The following is a 23,934-nucleotide window of genomic DNA, read 5'->3' as shown; positions in this document are numbered from 1 at the left end:
CATCATGGAACTTTTTCAGAGTCTTTTGGATTACATAGCCTGCTAGAAAGAGAACAGTTGTGTATTTTAAGAACTCAAATAAAATATACAGGTTACCCAGAAGTTAAATGCTCCAAAAGGAGAAAAGAAGGTAATTAAAAACCTCTGTATGAAGTCATATAACATGGATTTTTATTCGTATTATATCACATACTACTTTTTTGGCCTATTCTTAGTAGTCCTAAATGCTAACAGCAGTAATGAAGGAAAATAATGGTGTCACATATTCAAAGTGGAACACCAAGTGCCAATTACAATAAATCTGCAACCACTAATAGGGTACGGACATGTAGCTTTGAATCTGAGATTTTGCTCTAAATCTTACAACACCGTTTCTCAGAAAGCTGCTACTTAAGAGTACATGAAACAAAAATATTAAACCATGAGAATTTGGTAGTGATCCTGAATAGCTACTACATTACTTGTGAGCTTACTTTAATGGTTGTTTCAGCCAACAGATCTATCCCTTGGTGGTCTTCCTGGCGTGGTTTTCTGGGACACACTACCATTTTGTGTTCTACCACAATATTTCTATAACGACTTGGGAGAAAAAATTCTAAACCTCCCAAACTCTAGTTTGATATTGAATTTCTTAGTTGCTCTGCTGTAGCTCCTTATTGCAAAATCAAGATATTATGCAAAGGTCACTGGCTAGGAGTGTATCACTTGTCCAGAGAGGCAGAAATAAAAGTAGGATAGCCAAAACCAGTGAAAAAGATTTAAGATCTACATGTTAGATAGGTTATACCCTGCTAGTTATACTGGTGGCTCTCGAAGCACCAGTGAATATAATTTATACACTACCTTTTTGCAGAAAGAATATGGGCTTCATTTGGTTAGAAAGAAAAGAAGTTGGCAAACCATCGTGAAGAAAACATTTCTGGCCATGTTTTCTAGTATTTTCTGAAAGGAGTCTGAATTTTTGAATTACCTCTGTATCTCTATGTGATCCATGTTTTCTCTCAAATGGAAATTTAGCCGAATTATGCAAATTTACACACACAGAGGCAAACCACTCTAGGTTGTCTTAATTGACTTCGAACCCTTCTGGCTTCTAAAGAGGAACGTGATCACGAACTAATTTTAAAGAATTATTGTAATCATTTATTAGAATACGAGAGTAAGTACTAATAAATAATAACTTGTCATTGGTGTTTTCAAAAGATCCAAAGCTCGTTCACAATTCCACACGGAAAGTATTTGTGAGGCCTCCAATATGATACCCGAAGACTGTGATTAATGTCATGTGCCTGTTTATTTTTCCCCTGAGAACCTGAAAGGGTAAAAAAAAAGATCACAACTAAACAAAAGCATATCAATAACAGGAAACTGTTGGTGAGAAATACCCCGATCTTCCTGTAAATTCACGTCACCACATTCCCCAGGGACAAAGGTGCGTGAACAGCATGGTAAATAATTATGATTTAATATGAGGCCTTGCAATGCTGTTTACAGTTTAACAACAAAAAGGAATTGTTTCTCAAGGCGCAAAATAAGCAAATAATAGAAACACATATCAATATAATCAGGAAACGATGATGTTATGTCTGGGTCAGCTGCTGAAAACAGATTGCAATCTATCAAAGTATCAACCTGATATCTCTGTGCAGCCCACAGAGAAATGTCAGTGATGGGAGTGAGTCTCTGGTGTGCATGCCAGTCACCTCACTCTGATCATTTTATGAAAGTGCTGGTTATTGGGGACTCTCCACAGCTATTTTCGCTTGCTGATATTTAAGGCGTTTGACACTCGTATTCGTTGAAAGCATCTGAAAGGATTTCTTGCATTTTGCGTTACAAAACTGAAAATAAAACACTAGGGGAGGAGGGAATGGAAGGAACAGTAACAGCTGGTCTCTTTCAGGAAGGTTACCTTGTTGACTCTAGCCAGCAAATCAGGAATAATGAGAAAAAAAAAAAGTTTGCAGAAACACAGCGGTGAGTTTCAACAGACGGCAGCGAAGCTTCTTATTAATCATTAAAAATATATTTTAGTGAGAAATATAAAAATCACATACGGAAGAAAAGGAATTCCAGACCATGCTTGTCAGATTTTAAAGTTAAGCAGGGTCAGATCAGGTCAAAGCTTGGCTGAGGAAACATCAAGAATTTTCTTAGTGTTGCCTGAAATAGCAGCGATGACTGGGGAGACTTTCCTCCATCACTCAAGACTGAAATGAAGCTTCAACACTTGACGCGTGTCAAGTATCAGCTTTTAGGATTGCAAACATTCCCTAAAGCTCCCAAGAACAAACTAATATTTGAAGAGCTCTATTTTTTTCCTTTAGCCATCCTATTATCCTCAAAAGTATTTTGGAGCTTACCACCTATGTTAGTGTCAGCTCCTGCTAAATGAATCAGTGTGTGCATGACAGTCACATATAGGAACCGTAGGGAGTAGGCAGCAAGCTTTGCACAGTCTCCTTGAATTAAAGCATGTGCTTTACTATACCCACTGCAAATGAAAGCCACTGTTAATTTTGTTTGTCTGTGCCTGCCTGCTGTCCCAAGCAGACAATTTCTACGCTGTTGTCAGGATAATGCCAATCATCTTAACAGATGCTTGCGCTTTTATCTGCGCTCTGCATCACATTCCTTGAAGAGAAGGTTGCCAGAAACAAACAGATTTTCTGAAAGTACATAAAGGAACAATGGACAATAGGAGCTGCTCCATACCACTTCGTATAAACAAGAACAAAACCCAGTTCACATGGATTGAAAAACACTGTTTATCAAGATGTAAGTCAGTGGCTGGCAGGTTGCAGATGACATTTGGATCTGATGAAGCACTAAAGCAGGCTGCAGACACTTGATTTGTTAAAAAAGGCACTGCTCGGGCTGGATGGAGCTATTGGTACAGTTCAGGTTGATTCTGTAAACGGTTTCGGAATGATAAAAAGGAGAGAATTTATTTATCGAGCCATGTAATTTTAAAAAGATTTCAAATAAAGTATCGCAAATGTTCTTTTGAAATGACACTTCAGGACTGTCAATTGGCATTCCAACTTTCCAAAAAACAGATTAGGAAAAGGATTTAAGTTCAAAAGACATTAAAGCTGGTTGGCAGACAAGGTGTCTTTTCCTCCTAAGGCAGCCAGGATGCTTAGACAGTACACAAGGAACAAGACAAAACAAGCTCTGTCCTCTCCATACCTAAAATGCTTTTATCTCGTCTCCCCGAATCTGCCTTCCTGTATTCTTTCAGATCGCAGCCTCTGGTCCTGTTGGAGGACATGGCTGGATAAGAGGAGAAAGGGAGGAAGGGAAATACTTGCCAGAGCTGGATGGGAAGGGGAGGTGCTGTCAGTGACAGAATTGTTATTTTTGGCTTATGAGTTCTTAAAAGTATTCTTTCAATTGATTATTTGTTATGACTAAAAAACAAAGCTAAGAGACATGCTTAAAATTAAGCTCAGCTAAACGCAATTAGAAATGTTTTAAAGATGCCTTTTCTCCCTGCTGTCCCCCACAAAGAAATCAGTGCTTTTGTGATAAAGTGGGCAAACTAATCTGCTTATTATTTAGGATATATGCGTCATCATCCTCATGCCTATAAGCAATAAAACTTTGTTTCACTGTGCTTGCTTCTCAGCACTGCTGAAAATGAAATAAATGTTTGGTTTATGGATCTAATAAAATATTTCATTTCTCCACATTTTTTTACCACATTTTTTTCCAAGGCACACCCAAAATATTTCCCCCCAATTTCTTTTGGTTTAGTCCCTTAATTGAAAAATCAAATAATCCACACTGTTCTACAAGCATATGATTAAGAAACAAATACTTCAGAGCTAACTGCTTCTTTGACTGTTCGTAGTGTTTTCAGAAAATTGTTATAATAACAAGGAAAGGTAACAGCTAATTTTAATGTAAAGGTAACAGCTAATTTTAATCTAAACATTATTCTCCACTGTTGCAAGAATAATGTGAATGCCTTGCATGCTTCCTAAGAACTACTAAAATACCTAGTGAACTTTACCTAGGGACCAAAACAGCCCTGCAAATTAGACAAGGACTGCATATATTTTCCAATGTACATCTGGGAAAGACAGAATGAGTTGTCAGAAAAATCAGGAATGAATCACATTCACACTGGAAAATGACTGGTATATAATACTCTAAGATTTTGATCATTTGACAGAACCAGTAGGTATTATTCCTTGGAATTTACCAGAATATTTGCAGAAAAATAAACATACCAACTTGCTGTGTCCCCATCTCAACAAATGCAAGTTTGTAAAAAGTTACTCATAAAAAATGGTATTGGTATTTATGTATTTTTCTCATATTACCTTGCTGTTGCTTATAGTGTTAATGAGGTGAATAGAAAGTGAGGAATCATCTTTTTTTCTATGGGAAGGCTCTATAATAAGTTATGGTACCAATAGAAAAAAAGAAGAATTAAACCCCATTATGCTAAGTTATCATTTAGCTCACTGGAATATACTTTTTTCACCATGGTAACTTGCAGCAACACCAACTCAGATGCTCAGATGGTGTAAATCAGCATTGCTGCACTCACTGAAGCAGAAATGAGACCATTTCTGTCTCATCTGGACTTAGGGCCTGGTTAGATTGGTATAAGCCTTCACAAGTTCTCCTTGGAAAAGCAAATCACTGTAGTGTCCATATTTCAGTGATTAATTAATAGACATTTATTCATAAATCTCAACGGTCTCCAAAGCATCTCTTTTCACACTTCAAAAGTTTTCTTTGCCTTATTTGCTGTGGTGTCTGTCACACCGGTGCTGGCATGTGCCTATGTTCGCCAGCCAGTGTATGCGAGATTCCACAGTTACTCTCTGATTTTACAAACAGAAATAATTGGCGACTTTGTGGTTTCTTTGACAAATGCTGACCTTTTACTGCAAGTCTTTCCATGGAAAATTAACACGAGGGAGGTGTTAAACAGTCAAAATAACGTAATTGCTTAGTTGGATCATCTGAAACAGCAGCAACTGGGAAGTACCAAGTTTCTAGACAAAGACCAGATGGTAAGCCCGTTGGTTACAATGTGTACAACTCCTAACTCAGTTTTCTAGGCAGGTGAACAGGCTGCTTGGGTTTTGAAAACAGCCGGCCATGAAGCAGTTTGTCTTGGAACTGCAAGGAGGTGGTGGATGCTTAACGCTTTAGGGGAAAAGGACTGGAAGCTCAAAGGAAATCCTTCTTTCTGCTGGAGAATGGAGAGCTCAGCCAGGCATGCCCTCCATGGAGAGTATCAAAGGCGGAGAGTGAAAGAACAAGTAAATTTCCCTCTTTGTTCCTACTTCCTTTTTGAGGATGGTTAAACAAATGGGGAAATAGCCTATAAAGATTATACACCAGGGAAAGCAATACTCTCAGTGAGTCTATTTCTAAAGCCATACTGCTTTCAGAGAATTCTGAGCAGTTGCAAAATACAGCTCTGAGGTTGCCCATACTGGCAAAGACCCTGTTTGACTGTCAGGTAGAGGATTAAAATGACCTCTGTGAGCAAACTCAGATCTTAAGGACATTTTTACAATATGTGGATTCTGATGCTCAAAGAAGCAGGTACTTGTGTGCTGGAAGAGACTTGGATCACTACAGTCCATAGGGAGTCCTTTTCATACTTCTAATTATTTTCATTGGATCACACGGCTGAAAGCTGCAGCTTAGTAAAACAAAAAAACCCCTCCACACCGTATTTAAGGAAAAAACTACTATCTGCAACATACCACTATTCAAATGTCAGATATCAAATGACTAATCCTGTTTTTCCCATATGAAAAACTGCATTTGTACAAAGGAAGGAAACTGATTGCTTTCTTTCAAACCTCTACACTCTTTAAGCACTACAAAAAGTCTTGCTTGATCTACCAAGCATTATATTTTATGACCGTCAATTTTATAGCTCTGAAGTGGAGTCAGGAGTGGGTTGGAAAAAATTAGAGAGACCCATAAACCACACACCATCAGGCAGATCTGATGCTGCTCTCATTGTCAGCGGTTTTCAGACACTGGAGTTCAACTGGATTTGGAGGTGCCCCATCAGTAAGAGTGAGGAGGGAGCGGGTCTCTCTGCGGGCTGACTGTTCCTCAGGAAACACCCACACAAGTAGTTAGCCCTGAGATCTCATCATAGGAATCGTACTAGATTTGGCTGACCTCTGCCACTGCTAATGAGAAAATTGGGACAATACTGGGACAGCAAAGCTTTTTGTAGTTTTAGGGTGTTTCGGTCAATGTCTACCTCAAAGCGTTCTCACTGGCAGCACAAGACCAATCCTGCCAGAAGAAGCACGACTGTCACCAGAAAATTGTACAGATCGATGTGCTGTGAATACAGAGCTGAGCAGAGTGCAATGGAGATGCATGACCATTTTCCTCTTATGCTGGGTAAAAGGAGCAGGGAAGCCAAAATAAACCAGACATGCTGTGCTTAAAAGCTAAAGTATTTGCAGAAGAAGCATGGCCAGAGTATGTAACAATAAAAAGTATTGTTCTTCTGTGCAAAGAATACAAATCTAGAGCCTCAGAAAATCGCATTCTTTGTGAGCCTAAAAGAGAAGGGAGGGAAGCTCCACTCTTTTGAAGGGGAACAGAACTGCAACTGGAAGCTTGGGGGTCTGCCTATGAAATAATTGTAAACTCTCTGGATTACCCTGGCTTTGGGGAAAAACGCCTCTTCCCTAATTCATTGGGATACTTACTCTTTCTTTATTCTTTCTTCTTTCCTAGCCACACACATACGGATAGTTACATACTGCCTGCAGGTACATGCAAGGAAGAAGCTCGCTTCTCTTTCCCTTCTGCTCTTTTTTCCTTTACATTATTTTTTCCTTGTCTGTCGACATTTCTTTCTCTCTATTCTTTCTCTACACCCCATAATCCTTTCTAGGTCTTCCTGATTCCTGACGGAAGTCAGACTGACCATCATTATCCAGGCTTCCTCTATTTTGAAGCAACTCATCTCTGACTGGTCTTGACTCCAGTGATGCTGCTGTGGATAATTTCCACCTTGAAACTGCCCCAGGAAGTGGACGTACCTTTAAAGCAGCCTGGGGCTGCCTGAATACAGTTTGGGAAGTAATACTGGCACTCACATACCTGGCCCTATTTCTGCTCTCAGTGCTAACTCAGGTGCACTTGTGTGATGCAGCGGTTCACTGAAGGTGGGTCTCCAGGCCCAGCTGCTCTTTTCAACCACCATATCACCAGACTTCTCTGGCCAGGACGACTATACCTAGTGCTTAGAGTGCCACTGCAAGTTTAGAAACCTGTTCTCAACCAAGGGCACAAGTTTTACTAGTGGTGATAGTGCTACTGCCAGTTTGGGGACAGTGGGGAAGCACAGGGAAAGCCTGCTCAGACGACAGCTGTCACTCTTAAACTGCTGAAGAGAAAAGTGATTCCCATCCCAGCAGAACCCCAAAGCACCAGCTGAAGAAGAAGCAGCACTACCTAGATCTGAAAAGATTGCTAAAAGCTGAAAGGAAAAAATAAATCTCCAATATTTTATACAGATTTTGCTCTGAAAGACATTGCAGATGCGCTCTGCCATCACCTGTGATTGGTCAGGGCCTGAGATTGTATTTCTTTTCTTACAAGCAGTCTTTCATGAACACGAGCTGCTACAAGAGAAGCTTGACATCTCTCAGATGATCTTGTTGCCATCTATGGCTTCTGCACCAAGTTGTCCTAGCTAAACAATAGCAAGGAAACAAGCTTTCATCAGTGAACAGTCTAAAAATGATACGCAGGAATACTATGTGATCAGACACTTGGAAAAAAACACAGAGCAGCAGCGTTACTGATAGTGGAGCCCCTGTCTGAGCAGAAGGCTGGGCAGATGTGCAGTGAGATGTGGGACTATGTGCACGGACAGTGGGTGGGCAATGGTTGGGTTTATGGACTGCTTACACACAGCATGGGGAAGGGCTGAGAGTCCAGCACCTTCTGTATCTATGTCTACAGGCATACTACCTGGAGTAACAAAGACACTCCATAAAGTGAAGTAGGTATTGTTGACACAATTTGCAGACGGGGAAGTCTGTAGCTCGTGTTGGCTTCACAGTATGTCTCTCTCCCAGCTCCCACAGGGCCACCCAAACCACTGAAACATTCCTCGGTAGTAACAGCACAGAGTGAACTGGCTCCAGTTAAGCTGATCTGGACAGTGGGGTGGGATACAACAACCAGGCTGCTTCCAAAACGTAACCTCAGGGTTGAAATACCACACGCCAGAACAAAGTGTTCACACCGAGTTTATTAGGGCACTGAGGGATCTGCCAGACAGGATGAGTTAGACATGCCTGAAGTGTTAAGAGGTAGCTTTTCAAACTGACACCCTCCTTCTTAAGAGAATTAATGGATTAAAAATTAAAACCATCTTGGTTTTCTGTGTATGAGGAGTTGTCCTGTCTGGTAAACATCAAGAAACCTGGCTGGATGACGTTAGCCACAGAGTGGCAAAAACTGAAGCTATGTAAGGACTTGTTCCCCCCCCCAAATTATAGCCTGAAAAAATTATAGCTGTTAGGAATCAACTTTTACCAGTGACCATGTCATGTCGAGTCCTGCCATATCTCCATATTTCTGTGTGTACTAGATCGACTTCTTGGATTAAATCCCATCCCTGTCAAGCTCAATGCAAATACTTTTGCTATTGTTAGTAGGCCCTTACATTGATACTATTATTTGCCTTTCCATTCAAGGCCATACATCAGTGAATCAGTAGCACCTGTTTCATCAAGGACAGTAGATTTGATGTTCTTTTTGATGCTCTTTGTACCTCCGTTTGCTCAAAATTGCTCCTGTACTTTCCCAGGTCCTCTCAGCCAATGCATTGCTCCCAGGCACCTGAGTGCCAAGCCAGCAGCTCAGGCTTCAAATCCCATTCATTCAAATTCTGTGGCAAAACCTACACAATATATAAAATATTAACTCTGTTAATCATTATAGAAACATATCTCCAAAGTATTCAAAACCTAGAAACAGTTCTACATAATGTCCCTTTTGCAGCCCAGCTTACCACATCTCATGTCAATCTCCTATTTCACTCTTTCCTCATTATTCATCAGACCTATTTCCTACCCCATTGGACTGTGCTTACTTCTAAACTGCCAATGCAGTGAGAAGCACAGCTCTTTTGTTACCCCAGGCAAATACATTATAATGATGAAGTAACAAGAGAACTGTCAGAGAATCCTCAAGAAAAAGCTGCAATGAGACAAATTGTTTAGATATGGGAAAAGCAAAGCACTATAGCTTCTAAAAGGGGCATGAAATAAATAATGTTCAAATTCTAAGGAATAAAGAGGCATGATAGTGAACATAACCTACTGTGTACTAAACAGGCTCCAAGTTGCTTTGAGAGGTGTGGTAAATCCTGCTGCACCACAAGGCCCATGCCAATACCAGCTGTGCTCCACACATCTGACTTGGGAAAGCACAGGTGCTAGTCCAGCAGTTCCTATCAGTCTGAGCCATCGTTGAGATGTCACTATCAGACAGTGTGAAGAGAGACAGCTAGGGCCTCTGGAGAGCAGCATGATGACACCATCTTGTGTGCCGGCTGTTGTAGTTGTCCCCTCCTTTGCCAGGTTTGAGGGAAACAGATGTCCCCTAGATTTGACTATCTAGTCCATGGACTAAGGCAGAGCTACAACTTCTGGAGAAAAAAGGGGAAGGCATGAGACTCAGCCTTTCTGTTACCAGGTCTGGATGGTTGCACACGACTCTGCTCACCGGTGTTTCCAGAAGATGGTTTCAAACCAAAAAGGGAGCAAGAGATCGCAGAAAAGAACAGTGAGGGTATTGAGAACCCAGTTTGTGAGAGGAAGCTAGATAGACAAGCTATGTTTGTTCAGCCAGGGCTGCGGTGAGAAAGAGTACCATCTACAAATACATTGATGAAAATGCTCAGCACCAAGGGTTTGGTAACTGTTTAGATTAAAAAGCAACGTTGGCACAAGTAAGAGATCAGCTGCCCATAAAGAACTTCAGCTGAAAATCAGAAGTTTCCAAACCGTTAGAATAATCATGTTCAGGGGCAGTTTTGCAAAGGGAGAAATCAGGTACAGGGATGAGACAAAGCCATTTGAGTGTTTTTAAGATAGAGTTCAAGAAATGAATAACAGTGATTATTAGATGAGGTAATGTCTGAAGTAGCTGGGAGGGGGAATTTCATGATTCAGGTGGTCTCTTCCATCCTATGTCATTATGCACCTGCAGACAACGTTATTCTGTACCCATGGCCAACAGAAAAAAAGAGAGGCTGCCATTACTTGTAATGCAAGTGCTTTAGTATGAGCAAAATGGTAAAAATTTTGAAGCCTGTGAAAATAGCTAGCATGAGCCAGAGGTAATTTAGCAAGTGCAGCAGCACCTGTGAAAGATTGATGCAAGACAGAAATCCAATGCAGATGTAAAAGCTACTACCAACAGAGGGTATTGATTTACAGGAAGAGGCAGCTTTCTGCATAGCAATGGTGTGAACTTACTACAGCTGCAATTTGGTAAGCAACCTCAAAATCAAAGCCATACAAGATGCATTTACAATTGCACCTTTTCATATAAGCAGCAGGAATGAGAGCCATATGAGTATGAGAGCAAGAGGGCTGTACAGATATCACTCACTTCTAGTGATATTAAAGGCAGCACATGGAAAACCACTACATGCGCCAACAGAGTAATAACAATGATGCTGAGGACGGTTCTCACTAATCCAGGATTTACTTGGTGAAAGGAAGAGGTATTACCATTACTGGAAGAATCTGAACCATTTTCACAGGCAAATGAGAAAAACGGGTCAGTGGGGATGAATATAAATGATTTTCCTAGAGAACAAGTGTCTAACCAAAGGGGACTGAGTTACGAACAATCACAAAGTTACTGATCAGCAGGAGCAGCATGAAAGAACCTGCTGAAGCAAAAAAAAATTTATTAGTTAAACTGCGTAAATCATTGAAGTAAAATGCACCAGAAAAAGAAAACTCAAAAGTATGAGTTTTCTATTTCATTAATTTTATTCAGCATTTTGACATATATTATTTGGAAATGTGTTGCTGCAGTGTCTGATTCCAAGACGGTCTCTAAACCAGCCATGTTATGGAAAGAGATGATGATTTTCATTAAAACCTAAGAACTTAAATTCTGCAAATGTCTTGAGGGAGACCGTGTGCCACTGCCTTGGAAGTGAAGCTCTCTCTGGGGAGTTGCTTTTCTCTGTCAGTGCGCTGAAGCCAGGGGCATGAAAGCAATTTCTTTAGCATCATCCCTTTGAGTTCCTCTGCCTCATTTGACCTGTACAAAAGCTGAATTCTAGTCTCCTTCCTGTGCTTGCATAGTTCTGCTAGTTGCGGTTTGGTTTTCTGTTTGGTTTTGGTTTGTTTTGGTTTGGTTTTGGGTATGTGTGTGTGTTTTGTTGTTGTTTTGTTGTTGTTGTTTTTAATTTACTAGACTTTCGGCTGACTCACAGTCATTTTGCTTTGGTAGACAGGGATGAAGACGTGGCTCAAGACTCTCAGTTCTGACAGATTACCTCTCAGAAAACTTCTGGAGTTAGAAGTTTTAAGTTGGCTCCCTTGAAAGAAATGACCTGAAACTTGCATATACATTTGCAGAAAAGAGTATGCTAAACTGCAACACTTAACACTGAACTTGGCACAAATGGGAATTTCTTTTAAGCGCAGTGTGACAGCGCAGACTGCCCTGGCATAAAGAAACACATCACCACACACTGAAACTGAAGAAATAAGCAACAATAATACAAGCTAAGGCTATGGCATCATTCAGTGCACTCCCCACATTTGTTTTAATAATCATAGTTTGATTTCAATAACATTTACTATGCAAAGTAATATACTCATAATTATATTCTATAAATTAAGGAAATCAGTTGCTAAGAAATCATGAGAGATTGATCTGTGACTAGGAGAGACCAAATGTAGAGGATTATGTGTTTGCTAACAGATATTCTATGAGGAATAAGGCAGAGTCTACACCATGGTAGCCTCAAAATATATACTCAGGCTTGCTCATAGCATGCCTTTCGTAAAACTGTATTGCATTAGCAGAAAGAGCATTAATGTAACTGAGCAGCCGTGAGAATTCAGGCATGAGCATGAGCACAGCAGCTGAGGACATCAGGTCTTTCACCACACAGCCTGTAGATGTGAACAGCTGCAAACTGATGTAACGGGCCTTACTACCCCCGAAGAAAAAAACAGAGAAGGAGGAGAATGCCTAAGCCCACCGCCCACGGATAGCTCCTGGGAGAAAAAGCAATATCTGGACTGCCTACATGGCGGGGATTGCCTTCTTGCCCTGGTAACATCACTGCCCTGGGGATCTCCTTTGTGCTGGCCTTGTGGGCAACCTAGTGTGGACTACCACTTAGCAGCTTCTTCTGAAAGGCACACCACTGCTGTATACACCTAAAGGGCACCACTGCCTACCAGTGTCATCCCACCAGTTTCTTCTCTGGCTCTTTCAACAGCCAAACTTCTTCCTCCCAGTGGCAGCTGCAGCCTCCCGTGCTGAGTCCCTCAGGCTGTGCCACGCTCGCTGAAAAAGAATAAAATTTTAGTTTCCTAGGTGACCTGTTCCTGAATGCAATCTCGGAGCTCTCTGATAGTGCTCATCCAACATCAGGAGAGGAGCAAGAGCTGAGTGCTCACTCTGTGATGCCTTGTAAGAGAGAGGATTTGTATGGTGAATACTCAAAGCAGGCTTAGAGGCTTTGGTCTGAGGCACGGGCTACCAAGGAAAAGAAAGGAAGCATTTTGATCCTTAGTGAACAACAATGCCATCCTCTTTCTTCGTTCAGAGCAGACAGCCTGGCCTTGCTTTAGGATTGCACATTATAATCGTCCACAGTGCAAGCTGTATCCCCAGTCCCAGTGGCACAGGATAAGCTATCATTCTGAGCTACTGTGGACTGCCAGTCCAGAGTGCACACAAATTTCTCTTTCAGATACCTACAACAGGATTTTCAAAATTGCTTCAGTGGCTTAGGAACATGATTGGACCAGCATTCCACAATAACTTGAGCTCCTAGCTCACCTACGTGCTTCTGGGACACTGATTTTTATGATAAATGTGTCGTCTGATCTTCAAGGTGCTGAGTGTTGCCAAGTGGACTGACTTCCATAAAAATTCAGTTGTCCAACTTGAAAACTCAAAACCACGTGGTCAAACTGTTAAGTCTTCAAAGAGGGTTCACAAGAAGAACACAGATTTTGTAGAACAGGGCCCTTGTAATTTAAATTATAAAACCAGCAGTGCAAGAGATTCTTTTACTCCATTTTGAATGTTGACCTTAAATATCCTCTTTACTGAAAAAAATAAAGTTCTTGTAAACAACAGCTTTTTTAAACTCACTTGACTTGCTAAATGAATAATTGGAAGAGTTCAAATGTAGAACCTGAAGAGCATTTGATCCCACCTGAACTAAATGGCTCCTTCATTTTTTCCAGAATGTGTTTCAACATGTTCATTTATAAGGCACCACGTACTCATGAAATCGTTACAGGAAACAGATTTTCTTGCAGCCTCAGGACTCCCTCTAGTGTCACGACAGCCAGGCGCCCTGGGGATCTGTATGGACCACTGCAGTTTGCGTTTGCTTTCTGTGAAGACTACAACGCATACATCCGTTACTTCTTATTTGTACCTAAGATGTTAAGATGCTTTAGTCCACTACCGTGCCCCTCCACTCAGGAAGTCCAAGTTGAATATTAGCCATCTGAAACAGTGTTAGATTAAAATTAAGACTGAGAGACAAAATGCCATTTTAATACAATAAATGTTGGGTTACTACTGCTTCGTCTAAAAACTATTCACTTCTTCTATTTAGCTGGAGATCTTTATGCTATTAACACAGGACATCTCCTGACTGCTTGCAGCCAGCCTTAAATCTTTCCCATCGGAATTATCCAGGCATGTTTTCTGAGTGTTTGTTACTTATCCACAATAGTAATTTCAACATAATTTAACCAAAACCAAAGAAATCTGATATAAGTTGTTTCAACACATGTGGAGAGTTTTTGTTTTTTAAATTGGTTGAAAGCCTATGGGAATCCTAAGGAAGTCTTGGCTGCAGCAGCAATTTGCAAAGAGTATTGCTGGTTGAAAATCAAATAGAAACTTATCTCTAAAGTGGTTTCTGGTACCACATGAAACACCTTTCTTCTCAGTGAAATCTTTCTCCAACCAAATCCAGTAAAAATAAACTGATGCGTGGTGTATTCTAGTGGTTAGAACATTCTGCTTTAAGTAATAGACTGATACACTGTCAGACGCAAACAAGCAGATCTCCATCATTAACAGGAAAGAATCTGTTAACTAGCTGAATCATTTGTTTAATTTTCACTCATCATGGAGGTCAACTACTGGACATGCAGCTGGCACACATAAACCTACAGAGGATGAAAACAGAACATGTTACATACCGGATTTCTGTCTGTCTGACTGCATGACCAGCATTTTTGTTTAGGAAACAAGTCCGTGTCATGTTTTCAATACATAAGTAAAAACAGTCAAAGATGACAAAAAAACCCAAGCCCTTCTCCTTGGGAACTGCAGAAACAAATAAAAATTCAGATTTACATTTCTTAAGAATCCTATGTCGTGCTGAAAGCAAGTAGGGCTCAGGCTTGGAAAATCCTGAACCGCTTAAGAAAATGTAGTTGAAGCCAATAGACCATTTAGGCTGTTCTCAAGGTGTGGCCCTTCTCTTCTAAGAAGTCTCTTAATACTTGCTTTAAATGATCATGGAGATTTCTGTCTCAGTCACAGCATCACAGAATGGCTGAGGTGGGAAAGCATGTCTGGAGATTGTCCAGTCTAATCTCTCCAGACAAAGTAGGGTCACCTACAGCAGATTGCTCAGGGCTGGGTCCTCCAACCACATTACTCATCTGTTTTCCTCTTCTCTGGACCAGATTGCCAGCTGAAGCTTTGAGTTCAGAGATGCGTCCTGCTTGCATAGCATCCTGCACTTGGCCTCACCAGCCCCATGGGCAATACTGGTTTTCTTGCACTCCATGTCCCACTATCTCTGCATTCAGCCCCAAAACACCTCCATATGTACGGGGCATTTATCTATCTCCTGTCTCTCACTCAAACGTCTTGTTGGGCTATCTTTTTCCTAATGTGCTTTTGAATGTTGCTTCCCAAAGTGTACAATGCCAGTGAGGCTGTCCCTCTTGAGGTATATCCAAGGACCCTCTCACAGTAAATTTCCCTGCAGAAGGTTAGAGAAGCCAAATAACCCAATGTGGGGCTACATTAAGTCAGATCCGTGCAAAATATGGATGGTGCAAAGGCAACATTTTTCCCCAGACTTTCCCTTCTCGGCACAGAGTTTTGATGCTGCGCACCTGAGGTCTGATTTTCCAGCCTCAGTCATATTATTGATCGCTCCATGTTACATCCTTTTTTTTTCCTTCTTGTTAACATCTTTGACGCTTTTTTACAGCTGCTTCTCTAGGTTTTCATAAATCTTCTTCGAGTGCTAGTCTGAAGAGAATGAAGTTTACTAGGCGTTTGCTTTTGGGATCTTTAACAAAGCTGTTAAGCGCTATCTGGGTGAAGATCACTCCCTGTGATTTCCCTCTGGGCACAGATCCCTCCTCCCATCGTGTGCATTATTCTGAAAATGTAAAGGCAGTGAAGCTTGCCACAAATTGCTGAGGAAGATCTAGACTAAACGATGACTGTAAATCTCAGAGGAAGAGAAGAACCAGACGGCTGACCCAGAAAAGAGATTCATGCCATCACCATTTTTCTTCTTTCTGCAGTTTTGGAATATTATCTCGGTTACTTACTCTGCTTTCTTAGTGTCAGATTTCAGGTCACAAATTCCAGTCCTATGTGTAAGGGAGTAACAAGTTAAAAAAAAAAAACTGACCTGTTGAGACACATTGCAATGCACCCTGCCAGCTGATAACATCAGAGAAAATTTTATGACTGCAAGGCTGTTCCTGGCATGGACGAGGTATGTAACTGAAGGCACGTCTGCATATTTGAATTAAGTACGGTAAGTGGCTTAAACACGAGTGGTTCAAGTAAGCTCTTTAAAATGCCTTTTAAAACTGAAACCTTGTGCTTTCTTTGAAGCACAGGATACAAACCATGAGGTATGAAATGCGAAATTTTGCCTCAGCTCCTGTACAGGTTATAATGATCTCACTTCATGCTCCAAATGCCTGCCTTTTACACGTTTCTTCCATAAAAAAGTACGATGTATGTATTCGTGCACAGTATGCAAACAGAATGAGGGACGGGGCAGCTCTGGCCAGGATGGGGTAAGAATTTGGGGACACCTCCGAGCAGCCTCCTGCCAAGGGGCGGGACACCGGGAGGGTGTCCAGGAGCGAACGGTGACTAAGGCTACGAACACCCCCGGGGCAGTTCTCGTCCGACGCAAACACAAAACTACAGCGCTGAGCAGAGCCAAGCCAGGCCCTGCGGGCGGCGGGTGCAGGGTCGCTCTGGAGCCTCCCTGCACGGAGTTTTCTGAGCAGCCTGGCCCGGCCCGGCTGCACGGCGTCACTCGTGGCTGACGGCGCCCCCGCACCAGGCCTGGCGCCCCGGGGTCTCTCGGGCCTTGCGCTGCCCCGCACGGAGCCGCCCGCCGCCGGCTGCTGCCCGCCCCGAGGGCCGGCCCGGGGCCCTGGGGACCCGCGCTGCCCCGCCTGCCAGCCCAGGCCGGTGTTTCAGGAGCGGGGGGCGGGACGCAAGAGCAGCTGCGCTGTGAGGAGGGAGCGAGGGGGCCGCGCCGGGCAGCGGGCGGGGAGCACCGGGCCGGGGTCCCTGTGGGAGCCGCCAGCGGGGCGGGGGCGGTGACACTCTCCTGCCTCCTCCACGGCCGCGCTGCGCGCCCGGCCCCGCCGCTGGTGGTGGCTGGTCGGGCCGCGGCTCCCGCCTCGCCGCAGCAGCGGCATGGCGGGCGGGCGGGGGGCCAGCGTGCCCGCCGCCCTGCTGCTGCTGGCGCTGCTGCTGGCCGCCAGCCGGCCGGCTGTCCCAGGTAGGGCTGCCCGCGGGGCGCCGCAGTGGCGGGAGGCGCCGCTGGCCTGCGGGCCGGGCGGCCGGAACGCACCTGCGCCGGGCGGGGGAAGGGGCGGCCCGGCGCAGACTGACCGGCAGCCCGGGCGGTGGGCAGAGGCGCCCCTGGCCCAGCCGGGCGTTCCGCTGCCCAGCTCCGGTGGGGCTCGCCTGGGCGCTGAAACGGCCCCGCGCAAGGGAGCAGCCTGCCCGGACGGTGCCCCGGCGCGGCAGCGAGCGCCGCGGGCCTGGCGCCGGGCTGGCGGCCCCGGCGAGCGAAGCCCGGCGGCAACCGCAGGCTCGGGGCTTGGGGCGGGAGCCGCCGAGCGGCGGAGGGGCTGCTGGGGCGCTGGTGCTTGGCGCTCCCGGGCGGCAGCGGGGCTGTGGGGAGGTGTGCGTGGCCCCGCCGCGGAGGTGAAGGCCGAGCCTGTCAGCCCAGGTGTGGGCCAGTGTTGGTGCCCGTTTCACCTCCCACAGTGGAGATGCTGAGACTTACCTTAGACTTTCTAATAAAAACAAACAAAATCCAAGCAACGTGGGTGAACTCCTCCCCCCCGCTTTATTTTTTACAGTTGTATCTCTAGTATGCCTTGAGGAAAGCACTAAAGGCACATGCAAGAATATTCCCTGTGATTCGTATCCCTGCTTTGGGATACATGTGGAGTAGCAATCCCAACGCTAAATATCAGCTGGCAGCTGCAAGTATCTTGGTTTTTTTGGCATCTAGATTCATCTGTCTTAGGTCTGGCTTTTCAGCCATGCCGAGGGCCTGCAGCTCTCCCTGATGCTGGTGCACGTTCAGGTGCATGTCCTGGGCAGTCACCAAAACCATTGGGAGAGCCAAAAACTTAAACTGGAAGTTTCTTTTCCTTGTGATACATCTTCAAGTAAATTATATTTAAAGCGTGAAAGACCAGTAGTCAAGTTTATTATTTAAATACCTTTAAAAACAAGGGACTAGCAGGCAGTTGCGGAAGTGTGCTTTTTCTTACTCTTTGCAGTCCCATGTGACACGAACCACTTGCTGTAACTCCCTTTTTTTAGAAATGTTGAGTGTCTTTTCAGTGTCTGTGATTGTATGGTGCCTGTTTTCACTAGCTGAGAAGACTGGTTATAAACAAACACCTAATATTGAGTTGTAGCTTTAAAGAATAGTTTTTAGTTCTTGAGAGATTAATGAAGGCTGAATTGGTAGTTTTTCTTGCAGGATTAATTTCAGATATTACAAATGAAATACACCTCTCTTGTCTTTCCACAAGAGAATTTTAATGCATGGCGCTCAGCGGTTTTGTGAACAAAAAGCCTGCATGCAGGATAAGGGGCATTTTTTATTGCTCAAAGAATTGTCTCAGAGCTATTAAGGATGTCGGGGGATCTGATTGCCACTGAAATTCCTCTAGTGACAGTAATCTTGTCTTAAATGTTATGACAGGGTAATGTTAGGCCGAACAGTACTACTTTGAAAATGCAAAGTCGACAAACTGCTTCATGCCTCGCTGTTGTAATAGTGTCCTCTATCCCCAGCGCTGCAAGCAGCACAAGGCAAAGCCAGAGCCAGAGGGTACATTTCCAAACTGCAAGGTAGGGACATCAGCAACACAGCCTGCTGCTGCTTGTGCTAACCTAGGTGCAGCAGTGCAGGGTGCTCTGGCTGAGCTGCGTTCAAGCCGAGCTCTGCTGAGCCATGTGGGCTGGCATCCCTGCCAGGTGAGCTTGTTAAATTCCAGCTGTCTTATCTTACTTCAGCTGCTGCTATAGCTGTAACTGTACCCGGTATGAAGTGGTTTTCCCAACTCTTCAGTGTATTTCTGTGATGAAACCAGGAATAATTAACATCAGCTCTGTTCAGTTGATGTTCAGTGCTTTAACTACAGGACCATCTTTTATCTGGAAACCATAGAATCATGGAATGTTTTGGGTTGGAAGAGACCTTTAAACATCATCTTGTCTGGTGTGTAAAAGCATTTGTAGATGCGACACAAGGGTGTTCCTCAGTGTGTACATCATAGGTGAGTGTAAGAGGCATAAACACTTTTACAGTGTTGGATTTACACAGAAAATCTCACTGTAAATTCTACACTGAGAAAGTGTGAATCAGCCTTGAGAATTCACTTTTAAGTGATGGTTATATTAGCCTTCAACGGCATTCCCAGTGGATCTGGAACTCCCTTTTCCACTTGGATTTTTCCTGTGCCCCTTATGTGCTGTTGATGTCATCTGCTATCAGTTTAATTAAAAGGACAGAGATGGAAGCAGTATCTTTCATTATGAAGCGTCCTATTTTGGTTCTTCTTTCTGTCATTCTGCTGCATTATTTCTGCTCTTTGTCCATGTAGCAAAGCTTCATTAATAACTCCTGTTTTCTGAAGTGTCAGCACTGTGTTTTGGAGAGTGTAAGATTTGTAAGCAAACCATATTACCTAAGGTATTCTGTGATTCTGGAAGTGCTTTTCAGTCTCACCATTTGCATTTGATCGTATCTGTGATGTAGCAAGTACTGAGTTGAACATTCAAAATATGGTGCCATCTGGTTGTAAGAGAAAATGAAGAAACCATGCATGCATTGTCATTTTTGAGGATATATTAATATTTTCTGAAGCTGTTTTCCCCATGTAATTAATAGTAATTGCTGCTGAGTGAGACTGAAAGGGAGTTCACTTCTTAGTCCACCTGGAAAAGAGAGAGGCGCTGAGATTCATTGTGAAACACAGGACTATAATCAGCGTCGGATTACACCTGTGTAAGGACATTCTTCGTTTCATCATGCTCCTGAAGTTCCAGTTAGAACTTTAAAGCCCATTCAATTTAGTTTTGATGGGCAGTCAAAAAAACTGTAAGGTTTTATAAAATGAGGTCAGGTTTCAATCAAAAATAAGAAAAATCAGCTACCAGTCTGATTCCTCACTGCTATTCAGAAGCAAAATAGCAAATGTGAAATTAGTTGAAGAAAGTAATTGCTGTCAAATTTTATTTTGCTAACTGCTGCTTTACTTGAGCTTTGAATTATCAGAACTGATCATCTTTATTTCTAGAAGATACAGCTCCTGACAAGTCCATGAAACCTGTGGGAATTTCTTTTACTATTTGCATTATATTTTTTAAAATAATGATTTTTATCACTGATGTGCTATATATACAGACCTTTCCAAAGTTTCACAAAACATTAGCCATGCAAAGTATTTTGCCTGAAATAATTTTTTAGTTAGGACAGCTTCATATAATTAATTATTCTTTTTATCCTATCTTCATAGCATCATTTTCATACTACTTGGGGAAATTTTTTTCAGAAGCTGTTTAAATTAATCACTTATAAAGTAACTGTATGTGAGTGCTAGAACCCAATATCCATTTGTCCAAAATATTTTTATGTACTCTCAAGTTAGGATTCTCCTATTGTCACAGTGCTTCTAAAGGTGTTACTGGCAGATTCAAGGTGAAAGAAGGAAGCACAACTAGAGAGGGAAATAAATGTATGAATCACAAAATTTCAGAATGCACGCTTGCAGCATATGAAAGAATCACTTTGGCTCAGTCGTTCCGATAAACGGTTCCATCTAAGTTCCTGACAGCAAACCTGGAACATGCTAAAGCTACAACCTTTTGCAATCGTACAGTCAATGTTTGTAGAACACACTAGGGAATTCAGTTTGTAGAGGACTGACCGCTCCTCTGGTGGTGCAGTAGTTGAACTCTTGGGCCTGAGTGCAAAGCTCTGTTAGCTGGAAGGAGCTGGAGCAGGGAGTGTGAAACTCATTTTCAGTGGAGGCCACATCAGCCTCGTGGTTGCCTTCATAGGACTGAATTTTAAGACCATGTAAAAGTAACATTTGGCCCTTTGAAGGCAATGGCGAGGCTGATGTGGCCCCCGGTGAGAATGAGTTTGACACCCTTGAGCTAGAAGAATGGTTTGGTTCTGTGGGACAGCTCTAAGCATGTTTGTAGTGCAGAATGTGAGCCCACGCAATAATTGCAAATGTATTTTTTAATCTCTCATTCCTCTCATTCTGCTTTTTTTTTTTTCTTGCACAGGGCTGTTAAAAGCTTGTTACACTGGATACCTGGAATTTGGCACTTTTCCACTAATGTTCTCTCCCTTTTTAATCTGTCTCCACTTGTGCTGTACAATCAGAGTAAACAAGGCTTTAAAAAGTTATTAATATCGCAACAGCTTATTTATATTTGGTATTAATAGGCTTTGAACACTTGTTTCCATCACTCAAATCCTGTCCCAAGGGAGAGTCTTCCTATTATATTTGTGTTGGAGGTTGCGTGCTGTTTTTCCTGTGGTTTAGGGAAAAGAAGCTGGGACCTGCATATTTCATCTTAGTTACAGCAGAAGCTATTTGAGACTCACGGTGTCTCTCATTGTTTGCCTAGCATTTAGCACATGGGGACCCTTAGTGAGGCTTCAAGCTGTACCTTTATACAGCCTGGAAATATTTTTACTATATGGAAACCTGCCTTCATCTCTGGGTTGTACAACCTCTCCGCCTTTTACTGGAGCACCCTAAAAGACTTAGTAGTACAAAATAAATGTATTGTTACAAAATACAACAGCTCTGTTTAGAGAATGGAAGGACAAAGGCGGAGAGGAGGGATGAAGTTATACCACTTTGGTTGCTCCGAAGTGAGTTCTCGCAGAATGTGCTTAGTAGTCCAATAGTAGTGTGAAAACGTCTGCTCCACAAAAGAGGTCACACGTTTTTCAACAGCCACAAGAAGAAACAGGCTATACTCTTAGCCAGAGCTTCTACTTGAATGTCCAAAATAGCAGACAGTCAAAAACATACTTGAATTTGTCAACAGACAGATAGAAAACCACTGTCATCTGGAAGATTAATATTTATCTGAGCTACCTGTGCCAGCTGATTTCTGTTCCTGTTACATGTTTGTGAATGAGCTATAGGGGATGAATTTTCGAGGTGCAAATCTGAGCTGAACAGTGGGAAGCTTATTCATTCAAATAACTAAAACAGGTATTGCTTCTAGGTACACTAGAGATGAGTAAGCCAGTAACATCACCAGTCACAACTGATGTTGTATGCTCGTGTTGCACTTTTGAGTGTGCTGTTAGGATGGTTGAATTAACCTGTGTTCTGACTTTGCGTTTTTCACACAGGAAGATAAGCACCTTTATTTTCTTGAAGAGACGTTGTACAGTTGGAGTATCTTGGTAGGGATGTGTATCAAACATCTAGCAGATAAGGACCTTCCCTCTTAGGACCTTCCCTCTTAGGTACCAGTGCACCACAGGACAACAGTAGACAGTGAGACAGCAGGTTCAAAACCAGTGAATCCAATTTCTGTCTGACTCCACTTCTTTTAAATTCCTTTTTATACGGCCAGCCTGTAGAGCTCACTGATACAGATTATTAGTGACACCCCTGCAAGGACTGTGGTCTTAGCTGAAAAGCCAGTGTGGCACAGAAGTGACTCTTGTCTTGGCAGCGGATGGCAGACGAGCCAACAAAACCTCCTGGTGTGGCAGTTGTGGCGTTTGGAGAGGATCCTGACTGAAAATACACGGGCTGTGTTAGACTTAATCTTTTAGTTTTACAATTTCATCTTTAATGACTAAGTAGTGTAATAGATTGCATGACTTTCTCCCCTCACCCCATAAAACAAGTCATATGTAGTTGTTTTCACTGCAAATTAGCAGGCTACATGGGAACGGTTTGTCTGAACAGCAGTAATTGTGTGGCCTCATTATGACATTTGTTGTAGCGTTGAAGACAGAAGATCAATATGTTGGTTATTAAAGGTTTTTGTCTACATCAGGAGAATTTGGGATATCTGCATATACTTCTAAGTGCTATCTGCATGTTTTTTCCTTACACTGTAGTCTTCTGGCCAAAAATTATCTTTAAAGGGCCCTGGCACTGATACCTCTTCAACATTTTGAAGACAAAAACATCGTCCAGATACTCTCTTACATAGGAACTACATAATTTTTCTTTTCTGCTTGAAGATAAAATTATGTATTTAACTTTTTTCTTATAAAAGGGTGGATATTAGGGACAGGGAAAGGCTCTGGTAAAATGCCGCTCTTCCTTTTTTCATCTGGCCTGAATGTAAAAGCCTTTATGGATTACATGAGTATGAAAGTCTTTCTGGGTTAGTGGTTCAGGCACAGTAGAGAAAGCCTTTCCATATGACTTTCTTTGGGAAGAAGGTGAGGATTGAGATGACTGGAGCTTTGGCTGTTTCCTGTCCACAGTGGAGACCAAAAGGAGTTGAGCAGACATGGTGTCTGTATTAAATTACATCCAATAAAGAAGTGAGTGTGGAATTGTGATTCCAAGATGACTGTTCTTCTGTATGATCCCTGTGCATTGCTAGTCTGAAATGAGAAATACTGACAGAAGTAATAGGAAAAAAAATGCTTTCTTTCAGTTAGCTCTTTAGTCTTGATTTTGTTGTTGTTTGGATGTGCGTAGCTTATGGTAACTGTGCAGTGAGTTCGAGTTTGGCTCCTTGTAGATACACTTATGGGGTTGTTAGTTTTGGCAGTGTGGAAGAGACAGGGCTTTTATTGCTTTGAGTACAGAGACCAAGAGAAAAAATATTCGATGTGTAGCTGTTTCTTCAATTTGATGATGTTTTTAACACTGGAGAATGAAAGCTGAACAAAAGGATAAAATGGCAGCCTAATGCCACCACTAGATGACCAGTAAAGGACCTTTTTCTCTGTGATTATGAAGGCATTTGCTGCTGTGCCTGGCCTGGTTTCTCATGGTTACTTCTAGGAAAGATGTGGACAGAGCTGGTCGGGAATCTTCAGTAAAATTACTTAAAACAAAATTCTCAAAACTTATGTTTCCCATATATATGTTATCTGTTAACATGGAAATATTATGAAGGTTTAATTACCCCGATGTGGTA

The 23,934-nt window shown here is 42.6% G+C and overlaps 1 protein-coding gene across 2 annotated transcripts in view; it reads left to right on the top strand.

Moving 5' to 3' along the window:
- Positions 1-16,811: 16,811 nt before the first annotated feature.
- The window catches only part of LOC136002616 (chondroitin sulfate proteoglycan 4-like), a 40,547-nt gene continuing 33,424 nt past the window's right edge, over positions 16,812-23,934 (top strand). Inside the window, exon 1 of one of the 2 annotated variants that reach the window (XM_065657864.1) lies at positions 16,812-17,035. In XM_065657864.1, coding sequence (XP_065513936.1) covers positions 16,951-17,035 — 85 coding nt within the window. In that variant the 5' untranslated portion in view covers positions 16,812-16,950. The remainder of the gene's footprint in view (positions 17,036-23,934) is intronic. The other variant, XM_065657866.1, reaches the window with a different exon arrangement.

Source organism: Caloenas nicobarica, chromosome Z, assembly GCF_036013445.1.
Source record: "Caloenas nicobarica isolate bCalNic1 chromosome Z, bCalNic1.hap1, whole genome shotgun sequence".
NCBI lineage: Eukaryota > Metazoa > Chordata > Aves > Columbiformes > Columbidae > Caloenas > Caloenas nicobarica.
The sequence above is the reverse complement of the archived record's forward strand: the minus strand, read 5'-3'. Positions and strand labels throughout refer to the sequence as shown.